The sequence below is a fragment of the Myotis nattereri genome (assembly GCF_964212035.1).
Source record: "Myotis nattereri genome assembly, chromosome: 10".
In the NCBI taxonomy this organism is placed as follows: domain Eukaryota; kingdom Metazoa; phylum Chordata; class Mammalia; order Chiroptera; family Vespertilionidae; genus Myotis; species Myotis nattereri.
Genome location: NC_138085.1, coordinates 47,618,922 through 47,638,498, shown reverse-complemented (window position 1 = coordinate 47,638,498; position 19,577 = coordinate 47,618,922). Strand labels below are relative to the sequence as shown.

Genomic DNA, 19,577 nt, shown 5'->3' with positions numbered 1-19,577 from the left:
AAGTAGAAAATACATTCCAAGAATAGTTTTGTTGTCTTAATTATAATCTCACCATCATAAACACTTTAATTTACTTACTCACCAACTTCCTTTACTTACCAAGTTTAAACAAAAGAACACCCAAAGGACCTCTGTTGAACCTGAGGAAGAGGAGATCACAGATGTCCCCACTTTCGGGCTTCTGAAAAGCAGCCTGTGGAGCTACCCACTGCATTTCAACAAGACTGCTGGGAACATTGAAAAATGTATTGAACTGCAGAGTCTCCCTGGGTGAGCGGTCTTCAGCCAAGAGCTGGATGTTAATAGGGGAGAGAGCCATATCAAAAATTTGCAGCTCTCCTTGGATGCTGCCAACTAGCAGAATGGTGCCACTTGGGTGGCAGCTTATTAATGAAGGCAAGAGTTCAGCCTGGGCTAAGAGAGTCACTCTACGGTGAGTTTCATAAAGAATTACGGAGGAATCTTCACAGCCCAGAATCAGTTTGTCCTCAGTAACATTCCTGCAGCAGCTAATGGCCTTCGATCTTAGTGGTATTCTGGTGACCGAGACACACTGGATTTTGTTCCGAACACATTCATAGATGCAGCTGTCAGCCATGGGCTCTTTGTCTGCACTGATGGAGCGCTCCACTGTCAACACCTGGTAAGTCTGTTTGGTGCTAAAACGAACATCCAGTGGATCCCATTCCGTGCGGACAGAACTCAGAATCTGTAAGAGATGTATCAACTATGTTCACACAGAACTTGGGTTTTCTCCAGCTACCACACATAGGCCTTATATTAATCAAGCACCCTACTGAAGATCATCCATTATCACCTTAAACATTAGAAATATATAAGTATGTGTAATCACATAGAACACATATGTAAACATATATATGGCACATACAGAGCACAGCTGCAGAAATTAAAATGTAAGATTTAACTTGACCATGTTGTTTTAGGAAATCTAATTAACTAAAAGACAAATATGTCCCACAGTATATAAAACCAAGTAAGGCGGGCTTTTAGTAAAATAATACGGTTAGCAGAATATCTAAAACCGCTAAAAGTTTGATTTTGGGGTGTTTTGTTTTTAGTTTCATTTTTTCTCCTTTTCTTTAATCTTCTATTTTTATTGTTGACACTACAACTTGAAAGAATTAAGTGCATCTCTTTCCCACCCTCTATCCTTCCCAATTCTGAAATTACTGGTAAATTATTTACTAGAAATATATTTCTAACTAGTAGTACAGAGTAGGCAAAGGGAAAAAAACTTTAGAACCCTATTAAGAGTCTTGTAGAAATAGTGTACTATCAGAAAAGATATGAATGGTTACGTAGACAAATGACCAACAGGAAAAATAATAGTGTAATGTATTAGTTTTAAAATAAAAAAAAATTAAGACTTAGTAAGTAATATGAATTGTCAATACTTGTTAAGTAAAATTTTAAAAGCATCTTTGGTATAGAACAGAAAGGCTCCAAGAAATACCTAGGCAGAGGAATAAAAGCAAAAAACAACAGGCCATTCAGTTTATTCATATGGAAATGTGGGAGAACAAGAACCTGAAGAGTAGCATTAAAGTGGGTTTAAATATATACTAACACTATCAAAATCTTCAAAATCGGGTGCAGAATTATTAGCAAAGCACACCTGTACACATAATAACATTTCATAAAACTACAAACACACACCCATGCACACACACACATACACAAAAGTGCATGTAAGATCTGGTGAAAGCCAACTAAGACCTGTATCTGAGTTAATAGTATTGTACCAAGGTCATTTTCCTGGATTTGACAGTGTACTGTGGTAATGTATATAGTATTTACACCCCAATACTATCATTGGGGGGAAAGTATAAGAAGGGAATTTGCTTTTAGCAATTTAAGCAATTATTTTAGCCATTTCTCGAGAATAATGATTTCAAAATGAAAAGGTTTCTTGGTTTGTCTGTTGTTTTTTTAATATATTTTATTGATTTTTTTACAGAGAGGAAGAGAGAGGGGATAGAGAGTTAGAAACATCGACCAGCTGTCTCCTGCACACCCCCTACTAGGGATGTGCCCACAACCAAGGAAATGCCCTTGACCGGAATCGAACCTGGGACCCATCAGTCCGCATGCCCATGCTCATCCACTGAGCAAAATCGGTGAGGGCTGGTTTGTCTGTTTTAAAGTGTATACATAGTGCTGGCTTTTGGAAGCAAAGCGGGGAGAGGGGAAGTTGATGTTAATTTTCTTTAAAAAAAATTTTTTGTTATTGATTTCAGAGAGGAAGGGAGAGGGAGAGGTAGATAGAAAAACCAATGATGAGAGAAAACCATCAGTTGGTTGCCTCCTGCACAGCACCTACTGGGGGTTGAGCCTGCAACACAGGAATGTGCTCTGACCAGGAATGAAAGGCTACCTTCTGGTTCATAAGTCGATGCTCAACCACTGACCCATACTGTCCGGGCTTTCTTTTCCACCCTTCCTTCCTTCCTTCCTTCCTTCCTTCCTTCCTTCCTTCCTTCCTTCCTCCCTCACTCCCTCTCTTTTATTTATTTTTTATTTTTTTCCCTTTCCCCTTCTTCTCCCCTCCCCTCCCCTCCCTTCCCTTTTCTTTCTTTCTATCATGTGAATTTTTCCTTTAAAAATCCATCCTAAACATCATTACCAAATGAATCTTCCTAAACGAAATGTGTTTTTTTTTTTTGCTCTTACTCCCCCATTCAAACTTTGCCTTGGCTACCCACCCACTAAGGAATTAAAATTTTATTCCTCTTCCTAGAATGCAAAAGCCTATAGGACCTACATCTAAACTCCTTCCCTTCCTCACACTCTGTCCTTGTTGGTTTTTTGTGTTGTTTTGTGTGTTTTTTTCTAATAAATATTTGGGTATGACATATGTGTCAGGCACTGGTCCTGGGGATGCAGCAGTAAGTCCTCACCTCAAAGAATATACACTCCAATGGCTGAAAACAGGCAACGATTCACAAGCTAATATCCATAGGATGTTAGTAAACCTATATACCCACTTCCTAAGTACTAAGAAGAAGAATAAAGCAAAGTAAGCAGAATGAGGAGCAGCAGGAATGGGGAGGGGAGTTTACATAGAGAAGTCAGGACAGACCTTTCTGATAAAGGTGACCTGAAAGAAGCGAAAGGGAAGCCATGCAGCCATTTGGGAGAAGAGAGCCCTGGGCAGAAAGGAAACAAGCACCTTGAGGTGGGGCTCTCAGCCTGAGAAAGGAACCGCAGAAGACTGACCTGCTAGAGGAGGAGGAGCAAGGAAGAAAGTGGTGAAACTGGGGGAGGGAAGCAGATGCTGTAGCAGCTTGTAGGCTACTTTGTAGGGACTGTGGCTTTTTCTCTAAATGAGATGAGAAGTCATAAGCAGAGGAGGGACAGGATCTGACTTGCAAATTCTAGTGTGAACTCCCACAGCTTCCCCTCCTTACTCTACTCTGAGTTCAAACTAAAACATGCCCTGCATTTTCCCAGCTCTGTAACTTGTGAAATTAATTAAACAAGGAGGCCCTAAGACTGATGTGGCTCCAGTGCCATGCTGGCCTACATAATAAGCAAACCAAAATCTAAGCTTGTAAATGCCTCAAAGTTAAAAACCAAACCTTGAAGGACAACCAGTCAGGCTTTAGGCTATAGCCAAATAATTTCCTTTCTTTGCTTCTCCATTATTCTCTATATAAATCTTTCCCCTGGCTCCTGTCTGTGGAGTGCTTCTAGCCATTTTGAGTCAGGCGATGTCTGATTAGAATAGATTTTTGTTCAAAGAGCTCTTAAAATTTTTACTATGCTTCGGTCTATCTATTAACAACTTTACTTGTGTCCTTTACCTGAAATTCACACTCTTCACCCAGTGCCTCAGTTTTTCCTTCCAAATACACTCAACCTTTTAGAACAAAACCAGAGGCTATCCCAGTTTCTGGATTCCTTCCAGCTAGGCGGCCTCCTTCCTTCCTTGGATCTCACCTCCATACTCCCTTCCCCACTCCAGCTTGGCCAATGACTCTGGTGACATTCGGCTTTTAATTTACTTCTAATGTTTGGTCATATGTCCTCATTTTCACCGTAAGCTTAAATCTATTTTACACTTTTTTGTGTGTCCGTGTAGCAGCTAGCCCAAAGCTATGCTGGTAGTAGGTGTATAATAAACGTTTTAAAACTATGAATTTGAAAAAAGGGAAACTATAATGCTGGTTAAAATATACTTCCAGAGGCTTAAAGTTTTGTAAAGGAAGCCTCAGGGCAGACAACTGAGAAGCCACATGACTTTGAGTATGGCCAGTATGTATACAGACAAAGAGGAGGAGCCCAGCTAGATGGCAGTCTTGGAGATACCATTATAATTAACCTAGTTATTAATAACAAGAAAGGAACAAAGGGAAGGCCAAAAATTATAGGCATGTCATTTAGGCAGCTTTACCCGGAAGCTAAGCTTTATATCCCCCAGGGAACCAGCAGTCTATTCCCCCAAAATTTGGGGGTGGGGAGCCTGGCCGGTTGGAGAATAGTTACATGCCCAGTAAAGTTGGGGTGATGTTGGGAAGGTACTTGCTTGTCAGTCACACCTGGGAACAGATCATTGGCCCGAATGGGCATGGCCACTGCAAGGGCGAGCAATTTGGGAGATTTAATCTCCTGAACAAAGGAACTCGTGCTCTCGTGCTCTTGGTTTCTTTTGGTTCCTCTTATGCTTTTAGGACTCTTATTGCTCGGGGTGCCCAAGGCCAAGTGGACCCCCACATACGATAGACTAATGGACTGCAACTAGCCTGATGCTGAACTACCAGGCTGCAACATGGAACGGAAACTCTGGACTCTGACTTTGCTTCTAGCTTTACTGAAACCCCAGCGACACTTGTTCTATGACTGGAATGGGACTTGGGAAACCCAGGGATGTAATTCCATGCAAATAAAAGTCACTCATCCTCCCATGAGAGTCTCAGAACATTATTTTTCTCAAGATAGCATAAGGACCCCATCTCCAGCACCCAGTGATGAAGAGGACACCCCGATTTCTCCGATAACATTGGCACAGAACAATTTAGGCTCAAGGTCCATGGAGAAGGACCCAGGTTTGCTCAATCCCAGATGTTTGTGAGACTCTCTCCACTAGGCTCTGTAATGTTACCAAAAGAAATACATTAAAGGGGGAATGTAATATTGTGATGTATAAGAACTACATATGTATTTATTTGGTCATTCAGATGACCAAAATATATTTCTCATATAGCTTCAATCTTTGTCCACAGTCTTGACTCACAATTCTCAAAACCCTGGGATTTTCCTGTGCTGAGAGTGATAAAGATGTATTTTATTATGTTAACTTTTAGAAAGCATCTAAGGATGGGGCTGGATACAATGGAGCCAACCTTGTGATTAGAGGGTTGGAACTTTAAGTCCTATGCCCTGATATCCAGGGAGGGAGAGGAACTGGAGAGTGGATCAACAACCAATCAATCATGCCTATGTAATGAAGCCTCCATAAAAATCCAAAGGACCCGTAGAGGACATGAAAGCTCCAGGCCCTTTCCCTATTCCTTGCCCTATGCATCTCTTCCATCTCACTGTTCTTGAGTTATATCTTTTTATAGTAAACTGGTGATGCTCATAAGTAAAATGTTTCTCTGAGTTCTGTGAGCTGCTTTAGCAAATAATGGAATCCAAGGAGGGGGTCTTGGAAACCTCTGATTTATAACCAGTTGGTCATTAGTATAGATAACAGCTGGACTTATGTAGACTGGTTTCAGCCACTATGGAAAATAGCATGGAGGTTGCTAAAAAAAATTGAAAATAGCCTCATGACCCAGTGATATATATCCAGAGAAACCCCAAATACTAATTAGAAAGAATTTATACACCCCTGTGTTCATTGCAGCATTATTTGTAATAGCGCAGATATGGAAGCAATCAAATTCTCATTAATAGACAAGTGGATAAAAAAAGCTGTGAGATATATTATATATATGGAGTATTACTCGGCCATAAAAAAGAAAAAATCTTAACATCTGTGACAGCATGGATGGACCTATAGGATATTATGCTAAGTGAAATAAGTCAGTCATAGAAAGACAAATACCTTATGATTTCATTTAAATGTGAAATCTAAGAGTGAAATAAGTGAACAAACAAAATAGCAACAGACTCAGAGATATAAAGAACAGACTGATGGCTGTCAAGGGGACAGGGTTTGGGAGGGCTGGGTAAAAAAGGTGAAGGGATTAAGAAGTACAAATTGGTAGTCACAAAATAGTCTTGGGGGTGTAAAGTACAGTATAGGGAATATATTCAATAATCTAATCTAATAAAAGAGAAACATGCAAATTGACCACACCTCCACTATGCCAAGCCACGCCCATCAGCCAATCAGAGTGATTATATGCAAAATAACCCAACCAAGATGGCGGCTGGCAGCCACGGAGCTAGAACAAGCAGGAGGCTTGGCTGCCCCAGCGATGAAGGAAGCCAAGCTTCCCACCTGCCCTGGCCAGCTGTGGCCTCCACTAAAGGCCAGTTTCAATTATAGAAGATAAATAAATACCAGATACCTGCTTCCAGCCAGCCTCCACTGGGAGCTTGGGTGGCTGGAGGCTGTGGCCAGCCTGCAAACAGCCATCAGCCCCTCACCCAGGCTGGCCATGCACCCCAGTGGGGACCCCCACCCTGAAGGGGCTGTGGCCAGCCTGCAAACAGCCATCAGCCCCTCACCCAGGATGGCCACACTCTCATGGGGTGAGGGTCCCCCCTGGGGGCTTGGCCAGCCTGCAAACAGCCATCAGCCCCTCACCCAGGCTGGCCAGGCACTCCAGCGGGGACCCCGACCCTGAAAGGGGTATGGCCAGTCTGAAAACGGCCCCTTACCCAGGCTGGCCAGGCACCCCAGCGGGACCCCCACCCTGATCCAGGACACCCTTCAGGGCAAACCAGCTGGCCCCCACCCACGCACCAGGCCTCTATCCTATAATAAAAGGGTAATAGGCAAATTGACCCTAACAGCAAAATGACTGGGAATGACTGGTCACTATGACACACACTGACCACCAGGCGGCAGATGCTCAATGCAGGAGCTGCCCCCTGGTGGTCAGTGCGCTCCCACAGGGGGAGCTCTGCTCAGCCACAAGCCAGGCTGACGGCTGCCAGTACAGCGGTGGTGGTGGGAGCCTCTCCTGTCTCCTAAGCAGCGCTAAGGATGTCCGACTGCAGCTTAAGCCTGCTCCCCGCTGGCAAGTGGACATCCCCCGACGGCTCCCGGGCTGCCAGAGGGATGTCTGACTGCCAGCTTAGGCACAATCCCCTGGGGAGCGGGCCTAAGCCAGCAGGTGGTCATCCCCCGAAGGGTCCCAGACTGTGAGAGAGGGCACAGGCCAGGCTGAGGGACCCCCCGAGTGCACAAATTTTTGTGCACCGGGCCTCTAGTATTATAATAATTGTATATGGTGCCAGGTGGGTACTTAAAATATTGAAGGGGCCACTTTATAAAGTCTAACCACTATGCTCTACACCTGAAACCAACACAAAATAATAGTGAATATAAACTGTAATTGAAAAAGAAAATTTTAAAAAAGAAACTAGAGTTTTTTTAAGAAATGTTTATTTTCATGTCTGGGGTAGGAAATGTACAAAATGAGCATGGAACATTATCATACCAGATAACAGGGAAGCTACCCAAGACCACTAAAGTCATGACAAAAAGAGGAGCTATTTTGAAGAGGCTTCCACTGGCCAAAGATAAAACAATCTGAGCTTCTAAAAAGATAGCAATTACAATTTATGAAAAACTATTAAGTCAACTATGTTTAAATCCATGAATTCATAATGGTATTTCAAAAGATACCTAATTGGTTCCCTTCAGGGAATGATAGGGAACCAATTCATTATCTTGAAAACTAGTAAAGAAAGTAGACACTTATCCTGATTATAGGAATTCAAACAATGGGAAAACAAATAGGAGATTAGTGGAACTGTCTTTTCATAAAAGTATCACAATTAGTAACTGAAAAAAAATAATAAAATTAGGATATCACCATTGTGCAACCCTAATGACTTGAGGGATCTAGGCATTGAGCATCCACCGATACTAACATCACATAAAAAGAGAGAGCCTGCCATTACGTGCCTTCTGATAAAAGAAAACACCATCCCATAGCATTGCCCAAACCATTAACTTGCAGAATTTTTAAGACAGAGAAAGAGCCCAGCCGGTATGGCTCAGTGGTTTAACGTCAACCCAGGACCCAAGAGATCACCAGTTTGATTCTCAGTCAGGGCACATGCCAAGGTTGCTGGCTCAATTCTTAGTAGGTGGTGTGCATGAGGCAGCCCATCAATGATGTTTTTCTAGAATCAATGTTTCTATTTCTCTATTCCTCTTTTCTCTCTCTCTCTCTCTCTCTCTCTCTCTCTCTCTCTCTCTCTCTCTCTCAAAATCAATAAAAACATTTTTTTTAAAGTAGAGCAATCACTAAAACACACACTAAGAGAAACATGTTGAATCACACCATGAGTATGTAAGTAATAAAATCCACAGGCAGCACACTGTAGTTTTGACAGGTAAATTTTAAGGGAAAGAAAGGATTGGAGGGAGAATTTGTAGATTAAAAGAGATTTAAGAGATACATTAAAGTTACACATTTGTTTTAAGTAGATAATATTAAACTACATTTTGGAGGGAGGTGCATATTTAGGTAATAAAAACTATTAGGATTTACCAGAAAGTGATTAAAAATCATGATAGAAGTTACTTCTGGGAACTGGGAATAAGTTGAAATCACAACAGAGTATGCCATGGGATTTCTGGGTGCCTGACGAAGTTCTATTTCTTGACCTAAGTGTGGATACAGGAGTGCTTCCTTTGTATTAGTTTATTAAAATATACATTTATTTTGTGTGGTTGTCTTTATGTGTTTTATAATAAAGAAATTTAAAAAAAATCATCCCTAAAATAAAAAAATCTTTGTTATTCGGTTGAAAGCTAATGCAGTACATACATTCCTTTGGAAAAGATGCTTAAGTACTTTGGCTTTTCAGTTGGATGCATTTATAATGCTTTCTAATTGCTTCTTTTATCAAATCATACTGTATTAAAAGTCACATTTTTACTTTCCCATCAGATGTTCCTCTAAATCCCTGCAAAAACAATTTTTAACTTTTATGGAGGAAAAGTTATCTTTGGAAGATTATATTTCCCTAGTCCTTAAAACAGGTTTTTAGGTTTAATAGCTCTGCTTATGTGTTTTTTATTACTTTCTAATAAACAAATTCAGGTGACCCGTTTTGAGTTATCTTGAAATTAACACTATACTCAGAAAGCATTACCAAACCCACATGGCTGAAAAGTTAAAATGCTTGCTCAAATATAAAGGGAAGGGAAGAATAAATTATGCTGTCATCTCATTTTTAACAGTATAAAAGGTTAAGTAGTTCTAAGGCAGTGGTCGGCAAACTCATTAGTCAACAGAGTCAAATATCAACAGTACAACCACTGAAATTTCTTTTGAGAGCCAAATTTTTTAAACTTAAACTATACAGGTAGGTACATTGTTATTAACTTAATTAGGGTACTCCTAAGGCTTAGGAAGAGCCACACTCAAGGGGCCAAAGAGCCACATGTGGCTCGTGAGCTGCAGTTTGCCGACCACGGTTCTAAGGTAATGGCAGAAACTTTCCAAAGAGAAGTATAAAGAATTTGTGAAATTCAAATAAAAATACTACCATGTTACACATGATAATCCACACATACACTATTAAAAACTATTGTAAAATTAATTTACTGATAACATTTTTCTTTTTCTGAACACTATTTATTGTATATTTTTCAAAAGAAAGTTGTTTTCCTAGACTACATACATAACTCTCTGCTTTGTAGTTCTAATTAAGATATGTACTGTTGTTTCAAGCTCTGTAGTGTGAAATTAGACAAGCAGTTTTCTAACATCCATAAAATAAATAAAAAATATTCCTGCTCTGACAAACAGATAATTCAGTCACAGAGAGCTTAGTTCTGTTTTCTTTGTTTTCTTTTCTTTTTTTTTTTTTTTAGCTGCTTGGTAAGCCAATTTTCTACTTAGAATCTACTGCTAAAACTCTCATTTGGTTCAGTATGTGGGCTTTATCCTTTCCATGGTCTGTTATGCAAAAAAGATGGCTTTAACTTTTTTTCTTACTGTGCTGCAAAGCAGCGGTTCTCAATTTGGATGCACATGTGAGTCACCTAGGGAACCTGTAAAAGAATACTGACGCCTCCTCCCCTTTGGAGATTCTGATGTCACTGGTCTGGGTGGGCCCCTTTGTAAAAGCTCTGCAGGTGACGGTAATGTGTTGCCAAGGCAAGGAATAGCTACTCCAGGATCCTGCCAGTGCACCCCTCCACACATACACTAAAAAAAGCAGCTAATTATCTTTTCTGATTGAACCTAGGTGGGAAATGCATTTTTAAAAATTCTGTAGTGTAATAGATGCAAAGATTAAATTTCTTCTCTATGAGGTTATTACTTGTTTTGTTTGAATTTTAGGGCTTAAGAATATATTATACTTTATTCCAATATTAGTTCAAGAAATTTATTGGTCACTAGTGAAAAAAATTTAAAGACATACACCTGAACATTACTTTTACATGGTTGTGGTTTTAATTCATGATATGCTAAAAAAAAAAAAAAAAAAAAGTGTTACAAATCATAGATTATGTCTTTACAATCAAAAAAAGAAACAATTATTTCCCTAAACATTTCTTCCAAAAGACATTCACCTTCTGCATACAGAAATTCACAGGAGGTTCTGGAAAATAAATTTTTTCCAATTTTTCCAGTTTTATTTTGAGAGAATGACTGAAAGGGCCAAATCCAACACAACAGTAACTTGCCAAAAAGATGAATTACATACCTGAACATATTAGGACTGAAAAAGGGGACATTATGCAATCAGTGGTGAATAATTTAAAATCATGTGCAAGTATCAGATAACATTTAGTAAAATCTATTCAAATACTTACATAAAATGGATAGAGTTTCCAGAAATACTTTATTAAAATCTATTCAAATACTTACAGAAAATGAATAAGTTTCCAGAAATACAAATTATGGAAGACAACACAAAGATAATATGGAATTCCTGAAAAACCAACAACCCTTGAAAAGTAGAACCAGTATGAAAAATCTAGTTTCCTTGAAAGACACTACACCCAGGCAGTTTCATGGGTGTGTTTTACCAAACATTCAAGTATGAGATAATGCCTCTGACTGTTTCAGAGAGAAGGAAAAAAATAATAATAAAAAAGCTAGCCAAATCACTCCATAGGGCTAATACAACCTTGATATGAAACTCAGAAATAGTAAATGAAAGTAAAACTGTGTATCAATCTCATATTTGAGCAAATTGTGAAGCCCCTTTAATATTCCCTCCTTACTATCTCCATAGAATCAATCATGCCCCATTGGCTGGCTGCTACTATAGCTTACACATACTCTATCCATAGCACCATATAACACTTTAGTGCATTTAAATGTTTTCATATTTGCTTCTCAATGGTAGACACTAAGATCTTTGCAGGTAGGGATCGTTTTGCATTCATATCTCATGGCATGAAATATAGTGCTTACTCTACAGTCATGCTCAGTAGTTTCTGAATGAGGTAGAAAGAGAAAGGGAAGGGCCTTTCAGGTAGAAACAGCAGTAATGTGTATGGGCAGGAGGGGGGATAATGAGGCAGTGAGTAAACCATTTGGCTAGAACACAGGTTTGTATAAGGTATAACACTGAAAAGGCAAGTCAGGACCAGTCAGGGTGGGCTTTTCAGTGCTAAGACTAAGTTTAGTTTCAGTATCTACTGAAGGCCTCGCAGCAGTCAGTGGCTAAATCAATGAGTGCTGCAGCATCCAGATGAGTACATTTTAGAGCTGCCAGGGAACTGGAGGTGACCTATCTGGTTTAAATCCATCGCTTTAAAAATTAGAAAATGAAAAGTCAGAGAAAATAGGTGATCTACCTAAGGCCAAAGAACACTGAATTAGCTAACAGCAAGCAGAAGCTCAGAGGGACTAAACTTGTTAAAGGCCACACAATTAATATACTGTCCAACCAACAGACAAATCCAAGTCTGTCCAACTCCAAAGTCCATGATCTACATGACATCAACAGATGAAGTTATTAAGCCATATGTACACCCTTTTAGAATGATCCTAGTTTCATATAATCCACTCATCCTATATAATAAAAGCCTAATATGCCAAGTGTCCGGTAGGCCGGTCAACCAATCAAAGCACAATATATTAATGATATGCTAAGGCCACTCAACCGCTCGCTATGACATGCACTGACCACCGGGGGAAGATGCTCTGACCGGTAGGCAAACTTGCTGCTGGGGTCTGGCCAATCTGGACTGAGCGAGACAGGCCGGACACGCCCTGGAGCCCTCCTGCAATCCCTCCCTGGATGGCCAACCTCCTGTGTCCCTCCCTGACTCCAATCATGCACCAGTGGGGTCCCTCAGCCTGGCCTGCGCCCCCTCGGGGGATGTTGGAGACCGGTTTTGGCCCTATCCCACAGGCCAGGAGGAGGGACCCCACTGGTGCATGAATTCATGCAGTGGGCATCTAGTTTCAAATAAAGGTAATTTGTGTAATGTATAACTAAAGGCTGATTTAATTATTTTTATCTTTATTATCAAACAGAACAGTTAATAGAATTGTAACTAGCTTTATTACATTGTCATTTTAATGAAATATTTTACTCGATTAGCATCAAAACCCAAGATCAATAAAATGGTGGCATGAACAGAAGTAAATAGTAAAGCATTTCCTTAGCCTCAAAAAATCCACACCTAAAACATTACAAATGGTGTTGGTTATTGCAACAGAATTGAAAAAGTTCCCAGAAAAAGGTTAATTATTAATTAATTAATTAATTAATTAATCAAAAAGGGCTTTTCAGCCTTAAAAGACAGACTAAAAGTTTATAAAACCAGAAGAGGTAGGTAGTGATAGAGAAAATTTGGACTTGTTCATTACATCTCAGAATACTAATTCTGAGAAATACTTCTTAAAGCCTAGAAGGTAACAGACTTAGAGAAAATACAGAAACATACTATTTTACCCAAGCAAAAACTTTTTAATAAATGGGTGAAGCTTTTTTTTTAAGTTATAAAAAAAATAAAACAGAATTTCATACTCAAAGTACTGGTACAAGCTGGAAATACCCAGAGGTTCACAATAATTAATGACAATAGAACCAATGTCAAGAATAGGGTAGGACACTCTCCTCGCCTCTTAGATTAACCTTTGGTGATCCCGTCTGAGGCAAGATGCTAGACTGAGGCCACTGCCTAGAGCCCTCCTTATAAATTCTGCCCCAGCCTTGGTTTGGCACCACAGGGTTGTGCACGAAATAGGCATTTGACTGTTCACTGACTGACTGAAGATCAAAGAAGGTGACTGGTAACAGCTTTGCCTGACATAAAATCATGAGCAAACAGGAATGAGAGTACTAATAAGGATAACAAGAACCATAATAGTGATCAGTGATAAACAGTTTATATGTAGGTATTGCTCTAAATGCATGTATTAACTCCTTTATCTTCCTTAACTCTATTTTTAAATTAACAAAACCACAGCATATAGACCTCAGTAACGTGCTCAAGGACAGAGAACTAGGTAGTGGCAGAGCTAGGAATTGAACCCAGAAGCCTTGCTCTAATCATTGTGCTATTCTAATCATTGTGCCAGCCCTGAAATTGTCTATGTAACTTTTAGATAGAAAACTTTTAAGAATCCCATTTCATATTCCTTTTGACTATTTGGAAAAATTATAGGTTTAAAAAGCATTTGTATTTACTTCACAGGAAAAATTAATAACCTTATTTTATTTGCTCTTCAATAAAATGTATATATTTACTTATATTACCTCCAGTCTTCCTTGAGCATAACCCAGGAGCAGCAAATTGGCCCTGTCCTTCTCAGAAGAGATTGGGGCCCATGGCCAAGCATCATCACTGACCAGGGGCCACCAGCAAACAGCTGTATCCTGGGCACTACTGGTGGCTAGCCGACGCTCTGTTGTCCTGTTTACTGGGCCGGGCATGTCATAATAGGAAATCTAACGGTTTTAAAAAAAGCATACAAGAAACATTTTTAATGCAAAATCCCCAAAGTATTATAAAAATTAAAGCATCTGTAAATGTAGATAAATGCAAGTAAATATGCATGTTAAACATGTGCTTCAGGAGGTGTCAGAATTTACCAAATTCTTTTGACACATTTAAAAAAGACATATGTTCAAAATTCTTTCCATTTTTAGCAGAGGAAAGAGAAAGGAAAAATGTGAGTTAGGGAGAATTGGCTGTAGCAATCCCAATCAATACCAAAATGTACAGTCATGGTTGCTTGACAGCATCGACCTACACAGAGGATTTGAGACCGGCTATATTAAATGACAAGTTCAGTACTGCTGACCAAGAGCATCCAAATACTGTTTGAGACATAACATGTTAACAATGACTGACAACAATAAAAGGAAAAACAACTTGAGGCAAATATCATTTTAAGGAATATATGAGACATATACACATACATTCTGCACAAAAGGATAAGCCACAGCACCGTGTGTAAAAGTTTATACAGCTTCTGAGAATTATGCTTCTCTTTCTTAGGAAAAAATTGTAGAATTTATTATTCAAACTATGTTATTTTGGAACATGGTTATTTGAAAACATAAGCACAGCACCATCTGGGTGACACATGCCAAGGAAATATAGATTGCACTGTATTTCTGCTTAAGGAATTAATGGAAGGTTGATAGCTTGGAAGAAAAAAAAAAAACTATCTTGCCATTGCTGGTCAGCAATAATCGAACCACTTTCTGGGGATTAAGCGCATGGCTAAGCCTACTGGACCAGACACTAGCAAAGGGCAGGGGGTCTTCTTATCAGAGAAATGCTTCTGGAGCCAGTCTCACTACATGACAGATTGCTTTCATATTCCTGTCTGCAAGGCAACAAAGGATGGCAGTAATGCGATAATGCCAGAGTGCAATGGGTGTTAAGAACCCGTTGCATTTATGTATTGTATTTAGTAAATAATCAGGCTCATCCAAATTGTGATCTCACCACTCAACCAAGGCCATTAAAATCAAGGTTAATGCTTTAATAATCCTCTGCTATTTTTTTTTAATATGGTCAAAAGGAACCCTTTTCTATTTGCATGGCCATAATATTATTGACCTCTTCATCCTCTGAATGCACATCAAAAGGAACTGAAATCAAAGTAATTACCAGTGTTGTTCTCTCATGGTAAACATTTAACTCCTTGCACTGTCCCTTCACTGTTAAATAAATTGAATTGGATTTTTAAAATGCAGACAGGAAAACTTGTTAAAGGCCAATAGTTTCAAGATATTTACCCTGCAATTTTCCCTGCCAAAATTATTCCATTCTGAAAGAATTAAATTATGGTAGAGCTGTAAAGAAAAGCAGAATTATAATACTCTCCACTATATTTCCTTGTTTTCAAATCCAAATGGGCAGTGACAGACCACAGGGATGTACTTTATGCTTTGAAGTGCAAATTCTTATGTCTAAGCTCTCAATATCATTAGTTACCTTCTTGTTTTAGAGAAATACCACAATGGAATTACATATAATTTTTATGTACTACTTGCCATGTAAATGTATTACTTAAAAATGTCTACATGGGGAAATAGAGTTAAAACAAGAGACTGATACTTTCAGTCCTCATGTAACGCAAATCATGTATGTTATCTGAAATTTCATGTTTTCTATAAGTTTGAATGGCGTCATATTCTATCACGATGGTATACAGGGCAAGTGAAATAAAAAAGTTTCTTAGAATAGTCTTCCAAATGACAAATGGCAGCTTTTACTAAGTAGTAAATACCCAAATTGAAATATTGAACCAGAATATGAAATCCATGGGTTTTCCCAAGGGATTACTTCTCTAATTATAGAAATGACAAGGAGTACTCATATCCTAATTTCCCAAATCCAAGGCAGGAAGAATAAACAAATAATTCCTTTACTTAAGGGATAAGGGCCCACATACCAGGTCCATTTTCTACATCTGTTTATAAGGAAAAGATTATGTCATGACAGTTTCTCTCTGCTCTCACTAATGGACAGCCACTGTTCTTTGGCAGAGAAGACTTTATTAAGCTATCCATCAAACCTAAGATGGAGAAACTAGTCATGTAAAAGTTTATATGGAAGCATTAGAAACACTTAAAATAGTTTAAATTAATGCACATTGGTGCCTATTGAAGAACAATACTGATAAATAAATACCATTTCAACTAAATCTATAGTTAGCCATTCTGGAAAATAACATCCCATTGAAAGTGTTAATAGCAATTTTTTGACTAACCCAAATATGAGTACCACTGATTTCCAGCTAAGGAAATTGCAATATTACACCAAGTGTTATAGAAGCTCCACAAAACTGTTAAACAAAACCAAATTGTAGTTAGGTACCACAAAGAAAACTTATTTATATTTTATCCTGAATTAAAAATATTTTTTATAAAAATACATTTCTACTAAATAAAATTAGATCCTCCCTCACACCACTACCACCTCAATCACAGTAAGAAATAATCCCAAATGGGCAAAAGGTTAGCTTAAATACCACTTTTTTAAAAAGACACAGTTTCAAGCCACAAAGCTGACTTCTAAAAATCTTTGCCTTTGCTCTATACTCTATGGCATAAGTGTGCATGTTCTTTAAGAAAGCTGTATATCAGCTCTGTTCCCAGTGAACAGTGAACTGTCTCAAATCCACGTCACAGAGGCTGGATCAATCTTGCAAACACAAGTCATTGCTAAAAAGAGGCCTTGAACTGAAACAGCCTGGAAAATGTATTAGATACTCATCCTAGCAGAGTGTATGCCTTCAAAACAGTTTAAAATGTAATATGGAAAAACTTAAATTAAAACACACCATTTAAAATAAAAATCCTGCCTTAACAGATGTAAAGTCCCTGATTCAAAGAAACAAATTACCTGGAGTTAGTGAAGGGAGAGACTAACACATGAAGATTTCTTTTTGCATTTTTTCCAATTATAGTTGGAGGGGGGAATCTCCCATTCCTTGTTTATTACACTTTTCTATTAAGCTTTGGAAGTACCTTCTTTCTTTTGTGAAATAGAAGCCAGACCAGTTATCCTTGCTTAGAAAAATAACATGGGGTATTAGGGGAAAATAAGAATGGTATATACTACCGCTAACGACAAAACCATTTTCAAATATGTAACTTGCCTGTCATCTGCCACTGACTTCCGTAAGTACTATATATATACATTGCTGTAAACATTCCATTGTTAGACCTCCCATAATAAGAGGGAAAGAGAAAACTTAGGTGTGGCCACTGTTTCTAATGAATCAAGCTTAATCCTATAATAACTCTGAAATCTAGAAATGTGCAGGAATAATGAGCATAGTATCGCCTCATGTGAAACTCATACCTTAATAATTAACAATATGACTACTTAAATTGAAATCTCTACCTTATAATCCAAAGCTGAGAGTTTTTCCAATCTTTTGTTTACATCAGGAGAACCCATCTTCTTGGTAAACTGAATAAAACATAGTTTGTTTTGTGCCAAAAATGATAAGATGATAAAGCTGTCTGTGAGAAGAGCTTTAAAAAAAAAAAAAGATTTATTAATACCATCAAATAATAAGCTAGAATAAAATAACAATGAATTGATTTTTTTCCAATGAAATATTATAAGAGGCTATTTTTAGAAAATAAATGTTAACTGAAATAACTAGTCTCCTAAATATCATTATGACAATTTATAAGGACATTAAAGATACTGGAAATAAATGACAATCATCAGTTTAATCATGCATGGATTTGATACTTTTCCTTCTTTTCTGAGACCATGTCAATATACTCTGATGTTTGGGAACAACCACCAAATAAGATGTAGTTGGAAATAGGGCTAGAAAAGCATAAAGACCGTTTCACACCTGAATGTAAAGATTAAAACATGTACTTTTATTTATCCTTAGCCTTTAATCCTGTGTTCATACAATATAAACCACCTGAGAATAAATTGGATTAACAAATATAGATCAGTACTCCCCACCAATCTTACTTTTTTATTTTTAAATGTTTCATCAATGAACCTTCTTTTTGAGAGTATATAAGCTGAATGAAAAAAGGCATATTATTTCCAATATGTGCATTAAATATTTAAAAAGGAATATTAGCAAAAATACTTCTACAGCTTTATTTCTAAAGCATACAAGTAGGTAGATAATTTTTATGGGTTACAGAAAGGGCCATTAATGTTACATAAAATTGATAACAGTAACTGAGAAATGTTTTATGTTGTTCCTAGCATAAAGAAATTATTGAATGTTTTATATATTTTTCTTTACTTCTACACCCCTCATTGTGCAAACAGTTAGCAACAGCAGATCTACACAATTACAGGAGAATCTGGAGAACTGCCAAGAAATCACATTGTTATCATTGTCTCTTGAGAGTGTATAAATAAAAGAAACAAGTGAAAGAATATATCTCAGAGACACGAATAATGTTGAAAGTCTCCTTTTAATTCTTATAGAGTTGCAGCAGGATGATAAAATCATCACAGTCACTATTTTATTTGCAGTGTCAACAAAGGGGTCAAAATGAAACCTCTTCCATAGGGAAGCTTCCTTAGCACCACTGTCCTAAAAGGAAGAGAGCATGGCACACTTACAAGCCTACCCTCAACGTATTATCGTCAGCAATGTTGCTGATCACAGGCATCCTGCAGGCTGCTTTGCTTTAGGAGGATGAAATTGGGTCTGACTTGTTCAGAGGTAGGTAGTGAGAGCACACAGCAGAAGGGCGGTCTGTATTCTCACCTCTGTCTTGCCCATTAGACAACACTTCCCTTTGATTATTCAATTTAAGACACCGACAATTTTCAGACTCTAATGAAAATGAAATCTGTTTCTTAGACCTTTTACTGTGAATAAAAGAACATAATCTTAAAACTTCAGGAGTCAGCATAGTGTAGTGCAAAGAAAATGGGTTCTGCAGCCAGAACCCGGGTTCAGCTTTCAGCTCAGTCACTCTGAGCTGTTCCTTAGTATCACGTTTGTGAGCATGTTCCTTAGTATCGCAGCTTCAATTTCCTTATCGATAAACTGAAAATAGCTATTCCTTATAAAAGGTTGCTTTTTGAATTAAATAAAATGGGTAGGTTGGAAAAGCTTAAAGCCTCTTCAGGTTCAGTAAATGTTAGTATCCTACCTTTTAAATATCTGGCTTAAAATCTTTTTCTTGTGTGCTTCTACATACTATTGTAGTATCACTAAATAGAATCCAGATTTATCTTAGTATATTTGGCATTGATGTTTGATATTTAGAAATAGTGCCTAATCACTATGTTGTACACCTGAAAGTAATCCAATATTATATGTCAATTCTAATTTTAAAAAGAAAGAAATATTGCCCAGACACTCTCAAAAGTTAATATTCATAGAGTTTGGTAACAAAGAATCTTCCTAAAGAGGCAAAGCAAACATTATTATATTTTTTAACTGGGGGCTGTGTTGACACATTTGGGTTATTTACTCAAAATTCAT

At 38.1% G+C, this 19,577-nt stretch overlaps 1 protein-coding gene across 3 annotated transcripts in view; it reads right to left on the bottom strand.

Moving 5' to 3' along the window:
• Positions 1-19,577, bottom strand: part of WDPCP (WD repeat containing planar cell polarity effector) — a gene marked incomplete at its 5' end in the record, with an annotated part of 194,364 nt that overhangs the window by 146,267 nt on the left and 28,520 nt on the right. For all 3 annotated transcript variants that reach the window (XM_081100593.1, XM_081100592.1, XM_081100591.1), the window contains 3 exons: positions 100-709; positions 13,885-14,076; positions 17,495-17,628. In XM_081100593.1, the coding sequence (XP_080956719.1) occupies positions 100-709; positions 13,885-14,076; positions 17,495-17,628 (936 nt within the window). The remainder of the gene's footprint in view (positions 1-99; positions 710-13,884; positions 14,077-17,494; positions 17,629-19,577) is intronic.